Here is an 18,354-nt window from a genome sequence, read left to right as displayed (position 1 = left end):
ATTAGGGAAGATATCGGAAGTGACCCGACTGAAGACTGACTGTTACGAAACGCGTACAGCGTGTCGCATCACTTCCGGTTTTGAAATCGAGGCTTGGACCGCATCACGCTCCACCGCTCGTTTTGTATGCTTATTTATTACTCCGCAAATGTGAGTACCTCTCCTATGTTTTAAATTGTGAATAAACTGCTTGGACGGTATCACGCTATGTGCCTTTCTGTTATTCCCTATACTTTGACACATCATTACGAGTGACCCCCTGTGGATATCTGGAAAGCCCACTTCCCATTGGCAGGAGCCTAGTAGATCCCAGTAATTTTCCCTGGGGAATCTCCTCTCCATCTAGGACCCTTCCAGGACGCCCCCACCTAGGACCTGTAGAGGATACCAGGATCTCTTTGGCCACTGGATACCTCTATATACCCACTCTATACCCCTGTGTGGGGTGGGTATTTCTGGTGAGTGCGCTATTCACTAGAGGGGTCACCTAGCACCTCACCGCCCACCACGGGGTCACTCCTTATAGTTTATTAGAAGAAAACCGTCACCTGCTATCAATTTTGGACTGTGCTTATTACATATTTATATATATTTATTCCTTTTATGGTCACAGCACCTGTTTACAGGCACTTATCACCAATTTTGGACTTTTTTTATTACTTATTATATAATTTGTATATATTTATTGTCATTGCACTTTCATACTCCAGTGTTTGATCACACTTGGGGTATTTCGATACGCACAGAGCACTTCTATTTGTTCATAGTTTTTATACTGCAATTGGTTATAAATTTTATATTGTATGGTTTTAAATCTAGACACAGATTATGTTGTGAACATTAATGTGTGGAGTCACTTATGCACGTATCACTTTATACACCACACCTGATTTTATATTTATTGTTCACATTGTTTTAGGTGAACTAAGTTTCGATACGCACATATTTATATTTACTGTTCACATTGCTCTAGGTGAACTAAGTTTTCAATATTACTTTCTATGCCCACACATATATGCACATATCACTTTGATATACCAACCTAGCATATTTGCACACTACACTTTTCTTCTTTATTTATTTATTTTTTTGTTATATTCCTTTTTTTGGATTTTACCATACAGCTGTACCTTTAGTGCTCTTTTGCCATAGTCTGGACTTCTAGTGCATTATATATATATATATATATATATATATATATATATATATATATATATATATATATATATATATATATATATATATTCCTATCCCTCTTTAGCACATTTTATTAGCACCTTAAACTCCTCATCAAATACTAGGCAGCGCCATCACCCTACCTCATTTTCAAACTCAGTATTGAACCCTATGGATTAAGACTGGGATGCCATTAAAGTATATGTGCATGTAGAGGCAGGTGTCCCAATACTTTTGGTAATGTTATTTAGGAACCTTAGATTGTAAGCTCCGTGAGGGCAGGGGCTGATTTGAACGTACAATATATATGTTAAGTGCTGTGCAAATTGTCAGTACAATATAAGTAATTTTTAAATACAAATCAGGTGAAGTGTTGGTGCTTCAATTAACATACAGTGCTTTAGGCCCTTTTCACACGGGCTTTCCAATCAGGTCCACCTGTTCGTTTTTCAGGCGGACCTGATCGGATGCTCTATGGAGCTGCGAATGTCAGCGGTGACATGTCAGCTGACACCTGCTGCTATCCAATCCTGTCTGTTAAATGCAGAAAATAGGAAACCCTATTTTACATCCGTCTGGAGGATCGGATAAGATGAAAACAGACAGGCAGTCCGTTTTCATCCAATCTCCCATAGAGGAAAGTGGGGATCTGACAGTTACGTCTCTGCAAAGTAAGCTGCGACGGACCTGTCATCTACCTGCTCAGCAGGGATTGGTGGATCAATCCTCTCTGAGCAAAACTAAGTCCGCCAGGCGGAAAGCCTGTGTGAAAGGACCCTTAAATATATAGGATTAACATCAACATGTGAAGATGGATTAGTTTATAGATATGCAAAAACAATATAATAACCAAGTGCACAGTGCAAAAAAACAGTCCAACAAAGCTCCGTGCAAAACGTTGATAAAATTGGTGTTTGTGTCACCCAAAGCTAAAAATCCTGTTTAAATGTACACCTTCACACCCAAGTGCGTACCCCACCCACAAGCCGCTTACCAACAGTCAAGACCTCAAAGATGAAGGTTGGCTGAACTTTTTTTTTTTTTTTTATTGGGGAGAAATCCCAAAATGGATGGATGGATGAATGACACACTCAGGGGCTAAGGAGCAAGCAAAGCAATCCGCAAAGGAGGGACTCCTAGTGTAGTAATATAAAATTACACCGTTCATTAAAAATAAACTACTCATATAAGGCAGTTATAAAAAAAAAAAGCATGTAAACAGAAATGCACAATCAACACCTCGGCGGGCATGATTACGTCACCACTGTAGCTCCACTGCAAAATTGCAACCAGATCTCCTCCATCTTTGAGGTCTTAACTGTTGGTAAGCGGCATGTGAGTGGGTTCGCAACTGGGTGAGAGGTACATTTTACACAGCATTATTGAATTTGAGTGACACATACACTGATTTTATGAACTGTTTGCACTGAGCATTGTTTGTATTTTTGTATATCTATGAATTAATCAATCTTCATATTTTGTTAATCCTATATAATTTAAAGCACTGTATTTATTTTACCTAATTGATTTATATATTTGTATTTTCAAAGCATCAGAACTTTATCTGTACACATTTTGTATTTATAATTCTATGTATGTGGGTATATAGTGAGTGCTGCTATCACCACTTAGTTGCTTTATTCCTGACACTTAGCGCCATTTTTTTGCGCTATATAAATACCTGTAAATTATAATATGAATGTTTCTACAAAAATCTACCAGTGTATGGCCAGCTTTAATGGCATAGAGCTTAAAAAATGTAAACAAAATCTTCCAATGTATAGAATGGGAGATCAAGTCGATGCTTTTATAAAAGCCCACAATGCCTGACCCTGAGTATTTTTGCTTCAGTGACCTCTGGTTAAGGGTCCATTCAGGTGGATGATTAACACACCCTGCGGATTCCTTTTGTCTGCAATGAAAGGTTTATGGAAAAAGCGGTGACTGCTTAGCCCATAAAATGCAATGACAGGCTAAAGCCTCGTACACACGCATCGAAAATTGGCAGGGAATTTTCGTCCAACGTCCGATCTGCCGATTTTCAGCTTGTTAGTATGATGCTTCGGACAACCGACTCCAGATTTTTTTCGGCCGAAAAGTAGGTGTGCAGACTATAACATTTTTGTTGGCCGTCAAAACGCGGCCGATTTTCATGCAGTCAGTACAGATTTCGACAGGGAAAAATCTTATGAGCAAGACTGGGCATGCTCAGATAAGAAAGAACACAAAGAAAGCAAACCAACACATGACATCACTTCAGAAACAGATTTTTGTTGGGCGAGAAAATTTGTGTGCAGTCTAGGCACATTCCAACCAACAAAACACAACTCCTGGACAAAAGACGGACGATCGGTCGGCCGATAATTGTTGCGTGTGTATGGGGCTTAAGGGTTGTTGATGCTATCCATGACTGTTGGTACATCCACTATTTACTTGCAGTGTTTGTGGCTGGATGCGGACTGAATGTGCCCAGCCATGATCATCTATCCCTAACCACAGGTAATTCCTGGCTTTGTGAACAGTCACAAAAAGCTGCAGACACGCAGCTCATACAATGCAACAACATGCTGATGTCTCAGCAGCTATCCATGACTGTTCACACAACCAACGATTTACCGAGGGTTAGGGACAGACGATCATGGCTGGGTGAGTTCCATTGTTGCATTGTATGGGTTGAACAGCCGCAGCTCTTGTCTCTCACCTGCCATTCCAGAGGCAGGAATGAGCCTAGAGTTTGCAAGGTTTTGGCCTTTTAACCGTTTTAATGTGCAGTGAATCAATAACAGAAATGTGCACTTGAGCTGTACAGCACAGTTTTTGTGCTTCACATTTATCTAGGAGTTATAAGAAATTCCACCGCTGGCAGAAAGTCTGTCTACTACTTTACTAAATAATTTGTTTTGTTCTGGAATCCTCCATCCTTTTTTATAGAAGAGTTGGTGGATAAGCATAGTCATTCAAATCAAAGTTTTAACTTTTTCGCTCTTTCATCTGCTTATTTTCTCACAGCTGTTTCGATGGAGAGGCAAAAAAGAAGAGAAGATATTGGAAAGGGCTTGCAGTTTATTCAGTAAGTTTATCTCAGGTTTTACCATTTGAAATGGAAGTCTATTTTCTATTTTTTTTTACATCTGTATTATTGTCTTTAATAGGTCCACCATACCTTTTAATGGCAATCAAGAGGAGTACAAGGTAAAATGCGTTAAATATGATAAAAAAAAAACATATTTTCTGTATTTAAAATATTTCCTTTTGATAATGCCTCCTTTTACGCATCATTCTTGATACATGTGGCAATTTTATTAATCGTGCCTATTCTGTGAAGCGTCCAGGTATACATTTTCAAAATTCTTTATGGTTGATGTATCCGTATTGGTGGATGCCAGCTTTGACTGCCGGGTTTGCAGGAAAATGTATGATTTTATCTGGTAAAGCCCAACTCCATGTAACTAAAGAATTATTCCTTGCAGTGGGACTATGCCTGTACTGCAAGGGTAATTTATTTTAGATCTAGGGGACAAGTAAAAAAAAAAAAAATATTTGTTACCCCCCCCCCCGCTCCCTACTGCTAGACTCCTCCCTGGAGCGCATTCTCCCTTGTGGTGTTAACTGTCCAGGGTTCTGACGATAAGACTGATACAGGGACCATAGCTCTGCACTGGACATGATACTAAGGGGCAGTCCACAGCCAGAATGTGAAGGAGCACTATCAGCCAGGGGACTGGGGAGGATCAGGTAAGTAAAACTATTTCTCCTCTCCTCCAAGATAAAACAAGCAATTACCTCTTGCAATATGGATGCAGCCCCACTGCTAGGGATAATAATTTTTAATATTACCTGCATTGGGTTTTAAAGTGTTTCTAAACCTACAACAGTAAAATCAGTCTGTATATGCAGTAAAGCATTCTTGTTTTACTCGCTGTGGACCCAAGGGGTTAATCCTCTGCATTGTGTAAGAAGGCTGTTTGAACCTGTCTTCTCCGGTCCTCCCCTTCTTCCACTATCCCCAGTCCATCTTTTGATAAGACAGAGCCTTTGGAGTCACTCTGCACATGCTCAGTTTGGTGTGTATTGCTGGAAAGGTTTTTTTTTTTTTTTCTTGGGGGGGGGGGTTGTGCATGTGAGATTAGCACATAGCCAGTCTGCAATGTCCAGACAGAGGATCAGGGTTTCCTGCAGGCCTAAAGGACAGTTGGAGGAGAATGAAAACTCCTGCTAGTTTTAACTGGGCACTGATGGGAAACACAAGACTGCCATATACTGCTGACTAGAAAGGGTATTTGGCAGTTTTATATTTATGAAAATAATTGCCTTTCCATGTTCTGTGTGCTGTGGGAAACCAGTAACACTTTAGGGCATGCTCCCCCCTAGTTACCTAATTTTGATTTCTTGGATTTTTAATCGCTTCTAATTCTAGTACTGCTAATGGTGTCCCATACATCTTTAGAATGAGCTGCTATGGCTCCCAACCCTCTAGTTTCATTAGGCCTGTTTGAATATGTTGGATGTTTTTTTTTCTTTTTTTATTTGCTCCTAGTTCTGCTAGCTAGTATATGAAGTTCTCTAGCAGAGGTAGGTTTTAGCCCCTTGGGTTTCTTCCTTTTTTTTTTTTTATTGCACCTAGCTTCCTCCTTCTGCAGGTGGGGATATAAGCCCACATGTCTTTTTGAGTGAGCAGTGTTCCTCAATGAACTAGGAGGGGTGGGGGTCTTACAGTGAGGTAGCAATATTCTGTGTTTTTTTTTTTTTTTTTAATTGTGGATGGAACATGCGATGGTGCACATGTCGTTAACACCATTGTGTTACCATGATTAGCCAGGATCTTTGTCTTATTAAAAACTAGTTTTCCTGGTGCCAAAGTGGTAAATGCCCTGCATACTTCTGCCTACAGGACCAATGCAAAGCTATGTAAAGTGTTGATAAAGTGTTTATTTGATGTGGGCAAATAACTCAAGACTCAAGCTGCATTACAACACTGTTGCTACCAACTGCATAGAACCTCCCACCACGGGGAATAAGCCATCTTTTGTTGGCAAGGAAGAGCAAAAATATTGCTAAATTGCTACTTTCTTTTCACTAAAACTAAATGTAATTGTCACGATCCGGGGTCAGGCTCAAAGACCAGTAGCTATAGCAGTCGCAGGTCACACAGGAACCACGAGGATAGGAACACTGGCAGGTCACCCAGGCAGATGACGCAGGCTCACCTGAGGTGCGGAGTCTAAGTACTTCACCAGCGCTCCTGGAGGTGGAGATGGAATTTGCTGCATGTTAGCACCAGGTCGCGGTCCTCAAGATCACTCCACCAGGAGGTGAGCAAGTCAGAGTCCAGTAGCAGATAGGGATTAAGCTGAAGCGTAGTCAAGGAGTAGCCAAAGGTCGGTAACCAGTAGTTGCAGGTTGGGATCAAGCAGAAGAGTAGTCGAGGAACAAGCCAAGTGTCGATAACGGATGGTAGCAAAGATACGGACGGCAGCAGGAGAGACAAGCGAGATATTGGCTGTTGAAGGCACAATATTCTGGCAACCAGGAAGTGCAAAGACATGGCTTATAACAGGAAGTTCATGGGAGGAGCAAAGGGTTCAAGGCAATAAAGATTCACAGCAGGATCATTCAAGTATTTGTCCAGGGAGCTGTCCAGCATTCCAGGTAGCTCAGCGAGTAGAGTCATTGCCAGACACCATGGAAGTCCCAGGTTCAAGTCCGGGTCCTGACAGTAATGATCAGTCCCAGCATAGATCATACCTCTGTACCATGTTGCTCTGTTGTCTGCAGATCCCTTGATTATCTGGGTTTATTTATGGCTTTGTACCATGTGACACTCTGTATAGCCTGTTGTAGACTGAGTCCCTTCCACAGCCACTTCCTGCAGCATCTCTAGCCCAAAACAAACCATTTGTAGTCTTTGAGACTGTGCAAATGATGTAACTTCCTTCACAGCTCTGATGGTGGTGATTGAAGCAGAAAAAAATACCATGGTCATGTGATTAGTCTTATATTTGTATGCCCTTTATAGCTAGAATAGCACATTTCTTGTCCAAGAGATGTTTTGTATGGTTGTTCTTCCTGCTGTACAGCATGCTGTTCTCTGCAGAGAGGAACGAAGTGTGGGCGTTGATAAGTTTCATTCTTCTCCTTTCATGTGGGTACATGAAGGCCCAGAAACGCCCACAGTAACCCTAGGACCCACCCACATCAAATCCTAAAACTCTTACAAGTGACTCCCATAGCCTGCTCTGAAACTACAGAGGCTCAAAGAATGATGGAACACATAGTTTCAGGACTGGTAAAGACAAGAAACAGGAAGTCAGAATTTGAAATTCAGCCAGGAGAAAGAGTGACATCACCAACACAGAAACCTGCAGTACACATCTAAAGTAGGTAAGTTATACATAAGCTGACACTGGGGTTGTGATTCATTTCAGATGATATGCGGAGGCCACTTTGCAGTCTTCTGCTATGATTCTCAGCTATTTCTATGCCTTGAGAGTAGTGTGGTGAGTCCTGCGCTGTCTAGGGAGAACGATTTAAAAGGGTTGGTGTAGGTCCCAGATGCTGCTAGTACCAGAACTGATAACCATACAGTGTCAAAATCATAAACAGGTGGGGGTTACTGCGCTTCTGGGTTGATAATGTATGAACTGTGCTAAGTATAAATGCCTGTCACAATGAAAGAAGGGAACTATAACATGTGTGGGTGGTTTAAATAAATAAGGTGCTATGTATAAAATGCAAGATAAATCCGTACTCAAATAAAAAAAAATAAAAAATTCCACAGTACTAAAATATTGACATGGCACTCTAAAAGTATATAAATAAATAAGAAAATAGAAAACCACTTATAGTGCTAATAGTGACAGATAAAGTGCTCAGGTGCATATAAATAAATATATTAGACAAAATAAAGTGTCCTCTGTGCTCCACAAAAATACAACAGTCTGGGTGAAATATAGTCCAAATGGTTAGGGTAAGTGTTCAAGTGGGGGGAATTATCCACAGGTGCTGCTCCTTCACCTAACACCGTGCTTAGGGTGGTGGGGTGCTTCTCCTCAACCCCTCTAAGTGTTCTAGCAGCTCACCTCAAGGTCTAAGGGTAAAGGCCTTATAGTTAATCCAGGGGGCTCCTCTCCAATCCTGTACCGTGCTCCACTAGGGCCAGATATCTGGGCTGCTGCGGGTGGGTTGGCTCCCTACTCCCTCTCCGGGCTCCCAGCGGTCTCAGTGGATCTCAAAACAAAGGCTCGAAATAGTGCAAGTATGTCATGGAATAAAAACACTCACATTTGTTGAATAAAACAAGCGCATATAGTAGCATCAAGTGGAATCGCAGTCCTCACTTCCGCAATGTGCGTCACTTCCGGTCCGAGCGTCCCTACGCGTTACGCCACTTCCGCATCACGTGGCTTCTTCAGGGGTTGCTATTGGCCGTGCGTGACGCTTATTTATATCACTGAGGCCGGATGTGCTCTAATCGCCATTTTGGATGTGGGTAACGAATACATTTATTTAAACCACCCACACATGTTAGTTCCCTTCTTTCATTGTGACAGGCATTTATACTTAGCACAGTTCATACATTATCAACCCAGAAGCGCAGTACCCCCCACCTGTTTATTTCTATGCCTTACTATAAGGCCTATGCATGACCAAACTGGGGTCCATCCTGCCCCTTGTCCTCTCCTCAGGACCTTTGTTATTAGGATGCCTCATTGTCTTCCTGATTCTCATGTCAGGATCTTTAGATGACCACCTGGTGAGGGATCAACTGGTGTGTACTCTATCTAGCAACCTGACGTGATCCTCCAGATAGTAATTTGGATGGGTCCAGATCCTTCAGGAATCATCGCTGGAGCAAACTCTATTGGAAAATCTGCACACAGCTCAGGACAGAGTGCTTTTCGTCGTTAATAACTTTACACACTCTGGTATCAGATTCAAGCTGTCTAGACCAGGAGCCATCTGGCTGTCCACATTTGTATGCGAGGCCTAGAACTAAGGGTAGCCTCATGTGAGGCAATTCCTTTACAAGCCTTTGTTCTTCAGGGGATACAGTGATTTGCTTATCACTGAGACTCAGGGATTTGGCTCTGGAGCTAGGGAGTCTTCCCATTCTGTTAAATTCCAATGACTGATACCAGTTGGTCAGTGGACAGGAGTCCTGGACGTCCTTCTTGGCATCTTGTTTTCTGTAGAAACATCCAGAAGTTCTGGGCAGTTTAACTGTCCTTAACTACCTCAATACAGGGCACTTAAACCCCCTCCTTCCCAGACCAATTTTCAGCTTTTAGCGCTGTTGCAATTTGAATGACAATTGCGCGGTCATGCAACGCTGTACCTAAACCAAATTTGTGTCATTTTTTTTCCCCACAAATAGAGCTTTCTTTTGGTGGTATTTGATCACCGTCAGGTTTTTTTCTTTTTTGGTGCACAAATAAAAAAAGACCTGAAAAGTTTGAAAAAAAAAAAAAAAGTTTTTTTGTTTAGGTTATAAAATTTTGTAAATAGATATGTTTTTTTCCTGCACTGATGAGCACTGATGATGCCGCACTGACAGGCACTGATGAGGAGACACTGATGGGGTGGCACTGATATGCAGCACTGATGGGCACTGATAGGTAGCACTGATATGCAGCACTGATATGTGGCACTGATAGATAGCACTGATATGCAGCATTGGTGGGCACTGATAGGTAGCACTGATGGGCACTGATAGGTGGCACTGATGGGGGGCACTGATCGGCACTGATGGGGGGCACTGATCGGCACTGATGGGGGGCACTGATCGGCACTGATGGGGGGCACTGATCGGCACTGATGGGCACTGGTGGGCGGCACTGATAGATGGCAATAACGGCACTGGTGGGCAGCACTGATGGCATTGGTGGGCAACACTGATAGGGAGGGCACTGGGGGGCTCTCTGAGCCCTGCTTGCCATCCCTGGTGGCCATGGTGGGCATCCCTGGTGGTCATGGGTGGGCATCCCTGGTGGCTTAGTGGCACCCCCCCCCCCCCCAGGGCTGCACTGGTAATCAATGTTCTGATTACCAGCACAGACCCCCCCCCTGTGATCAGTGAGTAATTAGAAATACTCACTGATCACCCCCGCAGCAGCACCGATCATCCCTCTTCTCCTCACTGACAGGATCTGTCAGGAGGAGAAGAGGTAGAAGCCGTTACAACGGCTCTATTTACATTACATGATGGCTGTGATTGGACACAGCCATCATGTGATCAGGAGGGCCAATCACAGGGCCCTCCTGCCGAATGATGTTGCTCTGTGTCCGAGGGACACAGGCACATCGAGATTGCGCCGCTGCGCGTGCCCGCGGCGGCGCAATCTCTCTCCTTCTGAAGGACGTTCCGGAACGTCCATTCAGAAGGACGAGACTCCCGCCCGGCCGTATATCTACAATGGCCCGGGTGAGAGGTGGTTAAGGTATTCCACTACCTTTTTAAAGTTATGCCATCTGGATTTACACCCTGTTCCAAATTATTATACAAATTATATTTTTCTCATTTACCTAAATAATTGATGTAAATAACAGTCAGCATAATTCACATGTTATCAACTATTAAGAGTACAATCCAAATATTATTGAACAAATCTCCTAATAACAGTATTTTTTTTTTTTTTTTTTTTAAACCTACAATGCACTGTTCCAAATGATTACACACAGTAAGTTTCAAAACACTTTATAGTTTATAAAGATCTGAAATTTGTCATTTGTTGTGTCTGCAGCATATTTACTGAAATCAAAAGCTATTTCAGTCAAACGTATACCAACTTTTAACCACTTAAGCCCCGGAAGATTTTACCCCCTTCCTGACCAGGGCCTATTTTGCGATTTGGCACTGCGTGACTTTAACGGACAATTGCGCGGTCGTGCGACGCTGTACCTAAACGAATTTGACATCCTTTTTTTCCCACAAACAGAGCTTTTTTTTGGTGGTATTTGATCACCTGTGCGATTTTTTTTTTTTTTTTTTTTTTTTTTTTTTTATCATGCGCTATAAACAAAAAAAGAGCGTAAATTTTGCAAAAATAACTATGTTACAAATTTTTTTTATATGAAATTCCCCCCAAAAAAATTTAAAAATCTAAATTTTTTAACATTTTCAGGCCAATTTGTTTTATGCTACATATGTTTGGTAAAAAAATTGCAAAAGGTATTTTGATTGGTTTGCGCGAAAGCTATCGTGTTTACTAACAAAGGGAAAGATTTATGTCATTTTTGTTGTGTTTTTTTTTTTAACGCGTAATGGCGGCGATCTGCGATTTTTTTTTTTTTTTTTTTTTTTGCGGTACTGCGGCGGACAGATCGGACCCTTGACTTTTTTTGACTGAATTTTTGGGGTTACCAGGGACATTACTACAGTAATCAGTGCTATAAATATGCACTGTTACTGTAAAATTACACTGGCAGTGAAGGGGTTAACTTTTTTGAGCGGGAAGGGCTATGTTTGTCCCTAGATGCGTGATTCTAACTGTGATTGGCTGTGGCTTGAGGTGTAGGAACAGTGATCAACGGTCCTACATAGTAGAACCGTATGATCACCATTCTTACACAGGGGAGAATGACAGGCGGCTTGTTTACATTAGCCGCTTGCCTTTCTCCCTCTCCACCGACTATCGCGAGTGACACGCGTGGGGTGTCCGTGAGCGCGCCTCCGGTGGCGCGCGCTCTCTCCTGAGACCCTCACAGGCTAGCGACATATTACTACGTTGCTTTGCCTGTGAGGGGCTGACCGCCGCAGTAAATAGTCTTGCGGCGGTCGGCAAGCGGTTAACAGGTCACGTTACATTTTAACATAGGACCCCTTATTTGATAGCAGCATCACAAGTCTTGCATCCATTGAACTTGTGAGTTTTTGGACAGTTTCTGCTTGACTTTGTTTGCAAGATATCAAAATAGCCTCTCAGAGCATTGGTTAGTGGTGGCCGAATAGAAGGTTTATGCACAGTTGCAAGACTCTGGAGGACTCTACACCTTGATGTCTGTGGAACTCCAGAGACACCAGCAGCTTCAAATATCTGTTTGCTGCTATGTAATGGTATTTTAGCAGCTGCTCTCTTGATCCAATGCATGGATCTGGCAGAAATCTTCCTCAATGTGCCTTTATCTGCACAAACACGTCTGTGCTCTGAATCAGCCCCAATTTTCTTAATAGTGTGATGATCACGCTTACATTTTTGTAAAATATCGAATGTTTTCATACCTTGTCCAAGGCATTGAACTGTTTCACTCTTTTAGGCAGCAGAGAGATCCTTTTTCTTCCCCCATATGACATGAAAATGGTGCTCTGTTTAATAATGTGGAACACCCTCCTTTTTAGTAGTTTTTCATTACATAAATTGGGCTCACCTGGCAATCTAATTATTACAGGTGTCCACGATTTGTTTTCAGTTATCAAAAGAGCCTTGACCCCCGGTTCACATTAGTGCGATCACGGAGATCGCATGTAATTCGGAGCGCACTGCTCCTAAATTACATGCAATCTCATGTGCGGTGCAAATTTCAGCCATATACTTTGTATGGCTTAATTTGCACCGCATCCGCACTAAACTCGCACCTGACTTTTTTTCTGACTTTTTTTTTTTTTTATATCCAGCAGAATCGGATCGCATAGTGGTTCACACTAGTGCAATCCGATTCTGTGCGAACTTGCAGATCGCACTGCGATATGCAATCGTAACTGGGGGTGTCGTTAACTTTTAATTGACACCCCCTGTGTATCGCATATGGCAGTGTGAACTGCCAAGGGTGAGGTTGCGATGCAGGATTACGCTGCATATTCGCAGCCTTCCCGGATCGCACAAATGTGAACCGGGACTTGGACACAATGCCATCCATGAGTTAAACTGAAAAACAAAATATTTTATCTTTGTGACACTTAAATAGAATTTGCATAATAATTTGGACCCGGGTGTAAGCAGACGATCGATATTCCGGTTGATCTAGTTTTACCATAGGTATTTTTTTTTTTTTCTCCCCTCTCCTAACCGAGTCCACTAAAGCGGTAATCCAAGAAAGGATGTCCCGCAAAACAGTCCAGTACTGAGACCTAACCATCATCAATCCTATAGATTTATTTTGGAAAGACGAATACAATGCATAACCATTAAATGAGAGATGACAAACTTTGCAGAATCAAATAAACCTATCAATTGGTTAGTGTATATATATATATATATATATATATATATATATATATATCAACATGCCTCTCAGAACATTCTTTAGGATGTCTACTTTCCAAAAAAAGGTAGTTTGGGGGGGGGTTTGTACTGCCCTGCCATTTTAGCACTTCATGAAATGAGATAGGCAGTCAGAAATTAAAGCTGCATAAATTTCAGTATTTCTACTATAGTTTGTAGACGCTATAACTTTTGCGCAAACCAATAAAAGTACGCTCATTGAATTTTTTTTTTTGTCAAAGACATGTAGCTAAATATATTTTGGCCAAAAAAATGACATAAATTGAGTATATTGGATATTTTTAAAAGACAAAGTTGAAAATGTCATTTTTTTCCGCAAAATTTTTGCTATTTTTTTATTAATATCGCAAAAAATAAAAAGCGCAGAGGTGATCAAATAGCACCAAAAGAAAGCTCTGTTTGTGGAAAAAAAAGGACATATTCGTTTGGGTACAGCATTGCATGACCGCGCAATTGTCAGTTAAAGTCACAAAGTGCCAAGTGGAAAAAAGGGGTCTGGTCAGGAAGGGGGTGAAATCTTCTGGGGCTTAAGTGGTTAAGATGATGGAAGTTCCTCATTATGAAAAAGAAACTCACAGTAATTAATGACAGACACAAATCACAATGAGTACCCTATGCGCTTAGGAGAAACAAACAAATGGTATGTAGCTACTTAAACAATAAACTATAAAACAGAAATTTGATAGGAATGAAATCCCATCAAAAACAAATGACAGTAGCGCAATAATGGTGTTACCCCTTTACCACAAAAAGAGCATGAATGGAAAAATAGACCAAAGAATGATAAATTATATTATTTTAAAATCAAACTAAAATCTTCCTAAAAAGTCCATCAGCTGAAATATAAAACACTGTGCGTTTTCAGTCCAGGAGTTAACACTCACCAGAAAGGTATGCTTATTCACTCTCATGAAGAAGCTTGCATCGCATGAAAAACCAAGGCTCCAAAAGCATCACCCTTCAATCTCCAAATCAAGGCAGGCAAGACTCCGGTACATGTGGAAGATAAATAAATAGCCTCCACTAGTGCAATAACATATATATTTCTTTATTGTAGTAAAAATGCAGACAATGCACTCACTTGTATAACTGAAATAAATGCACATCGCATAGATGGGTGAGGTAGGCAACCTTTGGACCGAGGTCAAAGCTCCATGCCAGACTGGGTACCGCTGGAAACTCCTACACCGTTGTTATGGTTGCTGAGAACGCCCTCTGGCCGCGCCCCAACGCGTTTCATCACTTCCAACTTCAATCACGGGGGGCGGGACACAGACGGTCCAGCAATCTTATTTATAGTAACCAATCCCTGCCCCGTACACACTAGGGGGAAGTCTGTATTTTGTTGGCTCCTAGCATAGCTGATTCGGACCAACAGCACCACTAGTACGATCGGACAGAGCACTTAACCAACTGGTCAATTAACCCTCCATTGGCCGGTGGAAAAGAGGCATATAGCATACACCACGGCCAGAGGGCAAACAAGTAAGGAAATAGAACCATGGCAACCTAAATAGAGTGGAAATGTACATAACCTAAGCCAATGGTAAACTATCATACAGTGTATTGACAATATAACTACTGCTCAATCATAATAGTGCTGCGGCTGGATCTTTGTGCAAAAAGCAAAAGCAGTCCCACATTTACACATAAATAAATGAACCCATGAAGTTAAACTCACTAAAATTAAAATATACATATATAAAGTGAATATACATATATAAAAAGGGGACAGCAAGCACTGTAAACCCCTTACAACATGTGAAGACACACTAAAATAATCCGCATCAAACGTTTTGTGTGTGTATATATATATATATATATATATATATATATATATATATATATATATATATATATATATATATATATATATATTCCCTAAAAAAAAATTTTTTTCATAAAGGGGGAAATATATATATATATATATATATATATATATATATATATAAAATGATAAAGATACTAAGAGTCTCAAAAAATCCTAAAAATATAATCTTGAAGCAGAAACCAGAAATAGTAGTAGGGTAAAATACTGAATCCTCCATCACTAATTAAGAATCACTGATGAAACAGTTTAAATCAAGCTCAATATTGAGGCCCATTGGATCAAGGGACTGGGTAAGGAAAATCCACTTAGTCTCACACTTGGAGAGTTCCCTGAACCAATTGGTCCCTCTCCAAGAAGGGGAAACCCGCTCCACACCCCAAAAATGCAACCCTCTTGGGTCCCGCTGGTGAAATTGTCTACAGTGTGCAGAAACGCTGTGCTCACGTTTCCCCTTCAAAATGTTGCTTATATGCTTACCCACTCTTTTTTTGCAGGGTATGTTTAGTGTGACCAATGTACAATAGATTGCAGGGGCACATAAGTGCATACACTACATGTGTAGTGTCACACGTGATTAAATGTTTAATTTTGAAGGACCTCTTAATGGCCGGTACAAAAAAATTCCTCACGTTTTTTCAAGTTGGTTCGTGTGAAGGAGCAAGCCCTACACCTCCCACATACATTAAAAATCCACTTCGATTGGGAAAAAAGGAGGTGCTAGGAGGGTCTAGAACTTTTTTAACAATCCTATCCCCAAAATTAGGGGCCTTCCTATATATAAAAGAGGGTGTCCTAGGTAAAACCGGTCCCAAAGTCCTATCCATACATAGGATGGGCCAGTGTCTCCTAAAAATGGACTCAACCTTTTTTGTCTGTATTTTTACTACAATAAAGAAGTATATACGTTATTGCACTAGTGGAGGCTATTTATTTTTCTTCCACATGTACCGGAGTCTTGCCTGCATTGATTTGGAGATTGAAGGGTGATGCTTTTGGAGCCTTGGTTTTTCATGCGATGTAAGCGATTAAGCATACCTTTCTGGTGAGTGTTCTCTGCCTTACTCCTGGCACGGTGGTGGTGGATTGTGGGGTGACCGTGTTTAATATCACACCCATCAAGACTCATGGAGTGAAACACACACTGTTTTTTATATTTCAGCTGATGGACTTTTAGGACTATTTAAGTTTGACTTTAAATTATATATTTATCATTCTTTGGTCTATTTTTCCATGCATGCTCTTTTTGTGGTAAAGGGGTAAAACCAATATTGCGCTACTGTCATTTGTTTTTGATGGGATTTCATTCCTATCAATCAAATTTCTGTTTTTTTGGAAGTTCCTCATTGTTCTAGACCAGTGTTTCTCAACCTTTTTCCAGTCGAGACACACCCCAGAAATTATGGACAGTCTTGAGGCACCCCATCCTAAAATGTAAATAGTTTTACATAATGCAGCAACATATACACATGTAGGACACCCAACGTTAGAGGTACAAGTTGGTACTGACTAGTATGCCAATGTTTCTCTTTTTCCTCAGTTTTTTCCATCACTCATCTAATAGGACACCAAAACTTATGGAGAGAAGCAGGGGAGAGTCAAACAAGCATGCTACGCAGGAGACTGACATCGTCCTTATCAACTGATGATGTCATAGGTCTTTAGCAGGTTGGCAGCTAGAATGTTATAACGGTGCACAATGAAAACCTGTGACTTTGTGTAACGTAAAAGGCAGGCTTCATCCACCTGCTGCCTTGTATACAAATTTTGGTAAATTTTTGGGGCATTTTGCTGAGGCACCCCCGAAGAAACCTCAAGGCACACCAGGGTGCCTGGGCACCCTGGTTGAAAAAGGCTTTTCTAGACTGACCCAGGCAGATGTGCTACGCCAACCTAAAGGGATGCCAGACAGTTGCTCAGAGGGAAATACTGGATTAGAAACATCTGTTCCTAAGGAATGTTTTTTGCCATCCCGATTTAAAGCGTAACTCCACTTTTTTTTGAGCCATAAACATTCCCCTCTGAGCTGGTTCACATAGAGGCGACGCGACTCCTTACTACTTCGGGGGCGACTTATGCATTACAGTGCACCACGACTTCGGAGCGACTTGCAGGGACTTCACGTAATGGAAGTCTATGCAAGTCGCTCCGAGGTCGCCCCGAAATAGTACAGGACCCTTTTTCTAAGTCGGAGTGACTTGTGTCGCTCCTATTAGAACGGGTCCTGTAGCGGTCAATGGACCGCGAGGGAGCGCGACTTGTCAGGCTGACAAGTCGCCTGACAAGTCGCGCTAATGTGAATGGGCTCTATGGGTGATCTATTTTCATCACATGGATTTTAACAAACTTTTTTGCAGATTCCTACCTTTTGTTATTATGAAGAAATAATTGTTGTTCCTCTGTTTTCTTGGGCTGAGGGGGTCTTAACAGGAGTGATTTCATAATTATAAACTAACTGTGACAGTTGCAGGGCACTAATGAGAAAAGCTGCTGAGCCTGCATCTCTTTAGACGTGTTCCTTTGGAAGTATCTCGCCAACAATGACATTTTTGTTGCAGAGCAGTGCATAAAATCTGACTTGTATCATAGGCAGACTTTTGGGAAATTTGGTGAGCTAATCACACAAGCAAAAAATTATGTTTCTGGGGTGTGGTCAGTATACATTCTGTGTACAGAACAGCTCCAGGTAGCCATATTGCATTGCATTTGCAGAAAATTACAACAGCTGCAGATTGAAAAGGAAAGGTATTTTTTAATAACATTCAATGACAATATGATTTGTCACAATTGTATACGCTATATTGTTTTTTTCTTTAGTTGCTATATTTTTTTTTTTTTTTTTTTACTCACATAAGTCGAGTTACTCTTTTTAACCTCCCTGGCGGCATGATTATTTCAGATTTTAGGTGCTGAAAGTGGTACATGCAAAATAATGGTAATTCTTAAGGACGAGCAGCCCAAACCAACTATTTACATTTTTTTTTACTGTGCATTCTTCTTTATAACATCTCGGGTATGATAAAGTTTGAAACACAAAATCATAAATTATAATGAAATAATAAGCATCAGTGCTTTATGGAAAAAAAATCACAGGCAGTAGAAGAGATGATACCTCCTCGGTCAGCTCCACAT

At 41.2% G+C, this 18,354-nt stretch overlaps 1 protein-coding gene across 1 annotated transcript in view; it reads left to right on the top strand.

Annotated features, from left to right (window-relative positions):
* LOC309561587 (zinc finger CCCH domain-containing protein 7B-like) overlaps nucleotides 1–18,354 on the top strand; it is a 604,923-nt gene that overhangs the window by 9,629 nt on the left and 576,940 nt on the right. The window contains exons 2-3 of the mRNA XM_082265580.1: nucleotides 4,186–4,246; nucleotides 4,329–4,368. Coding sequence (XP_082121706.1) covers nucleotides 4,186–4,246; nucleotides 4,329–4,368 — 101 coding nt within the window. The remainder of the gene's footprint in view (nucleotides 1–4,185; nucleotides 4,247–4,328; nucleotides 4,369–18,354) is intronic.

Source organism: Pelophylax lessonae, assembly GCF_965119305.1.
Source record: "Pelophylax lessonae genome assembly, chromosome: 8".
Classification (NCBI taxonomy): Eukaryota; Metazoa; Chordata; class Amphibia; order Anura; family Ranidae; genus Pelophylax; species Pelophylax lessonae.
Note: the sequence above shows the minus strand (reverse complement) of the source record. Positions and strands in the feature narration are given on the sequence as shown.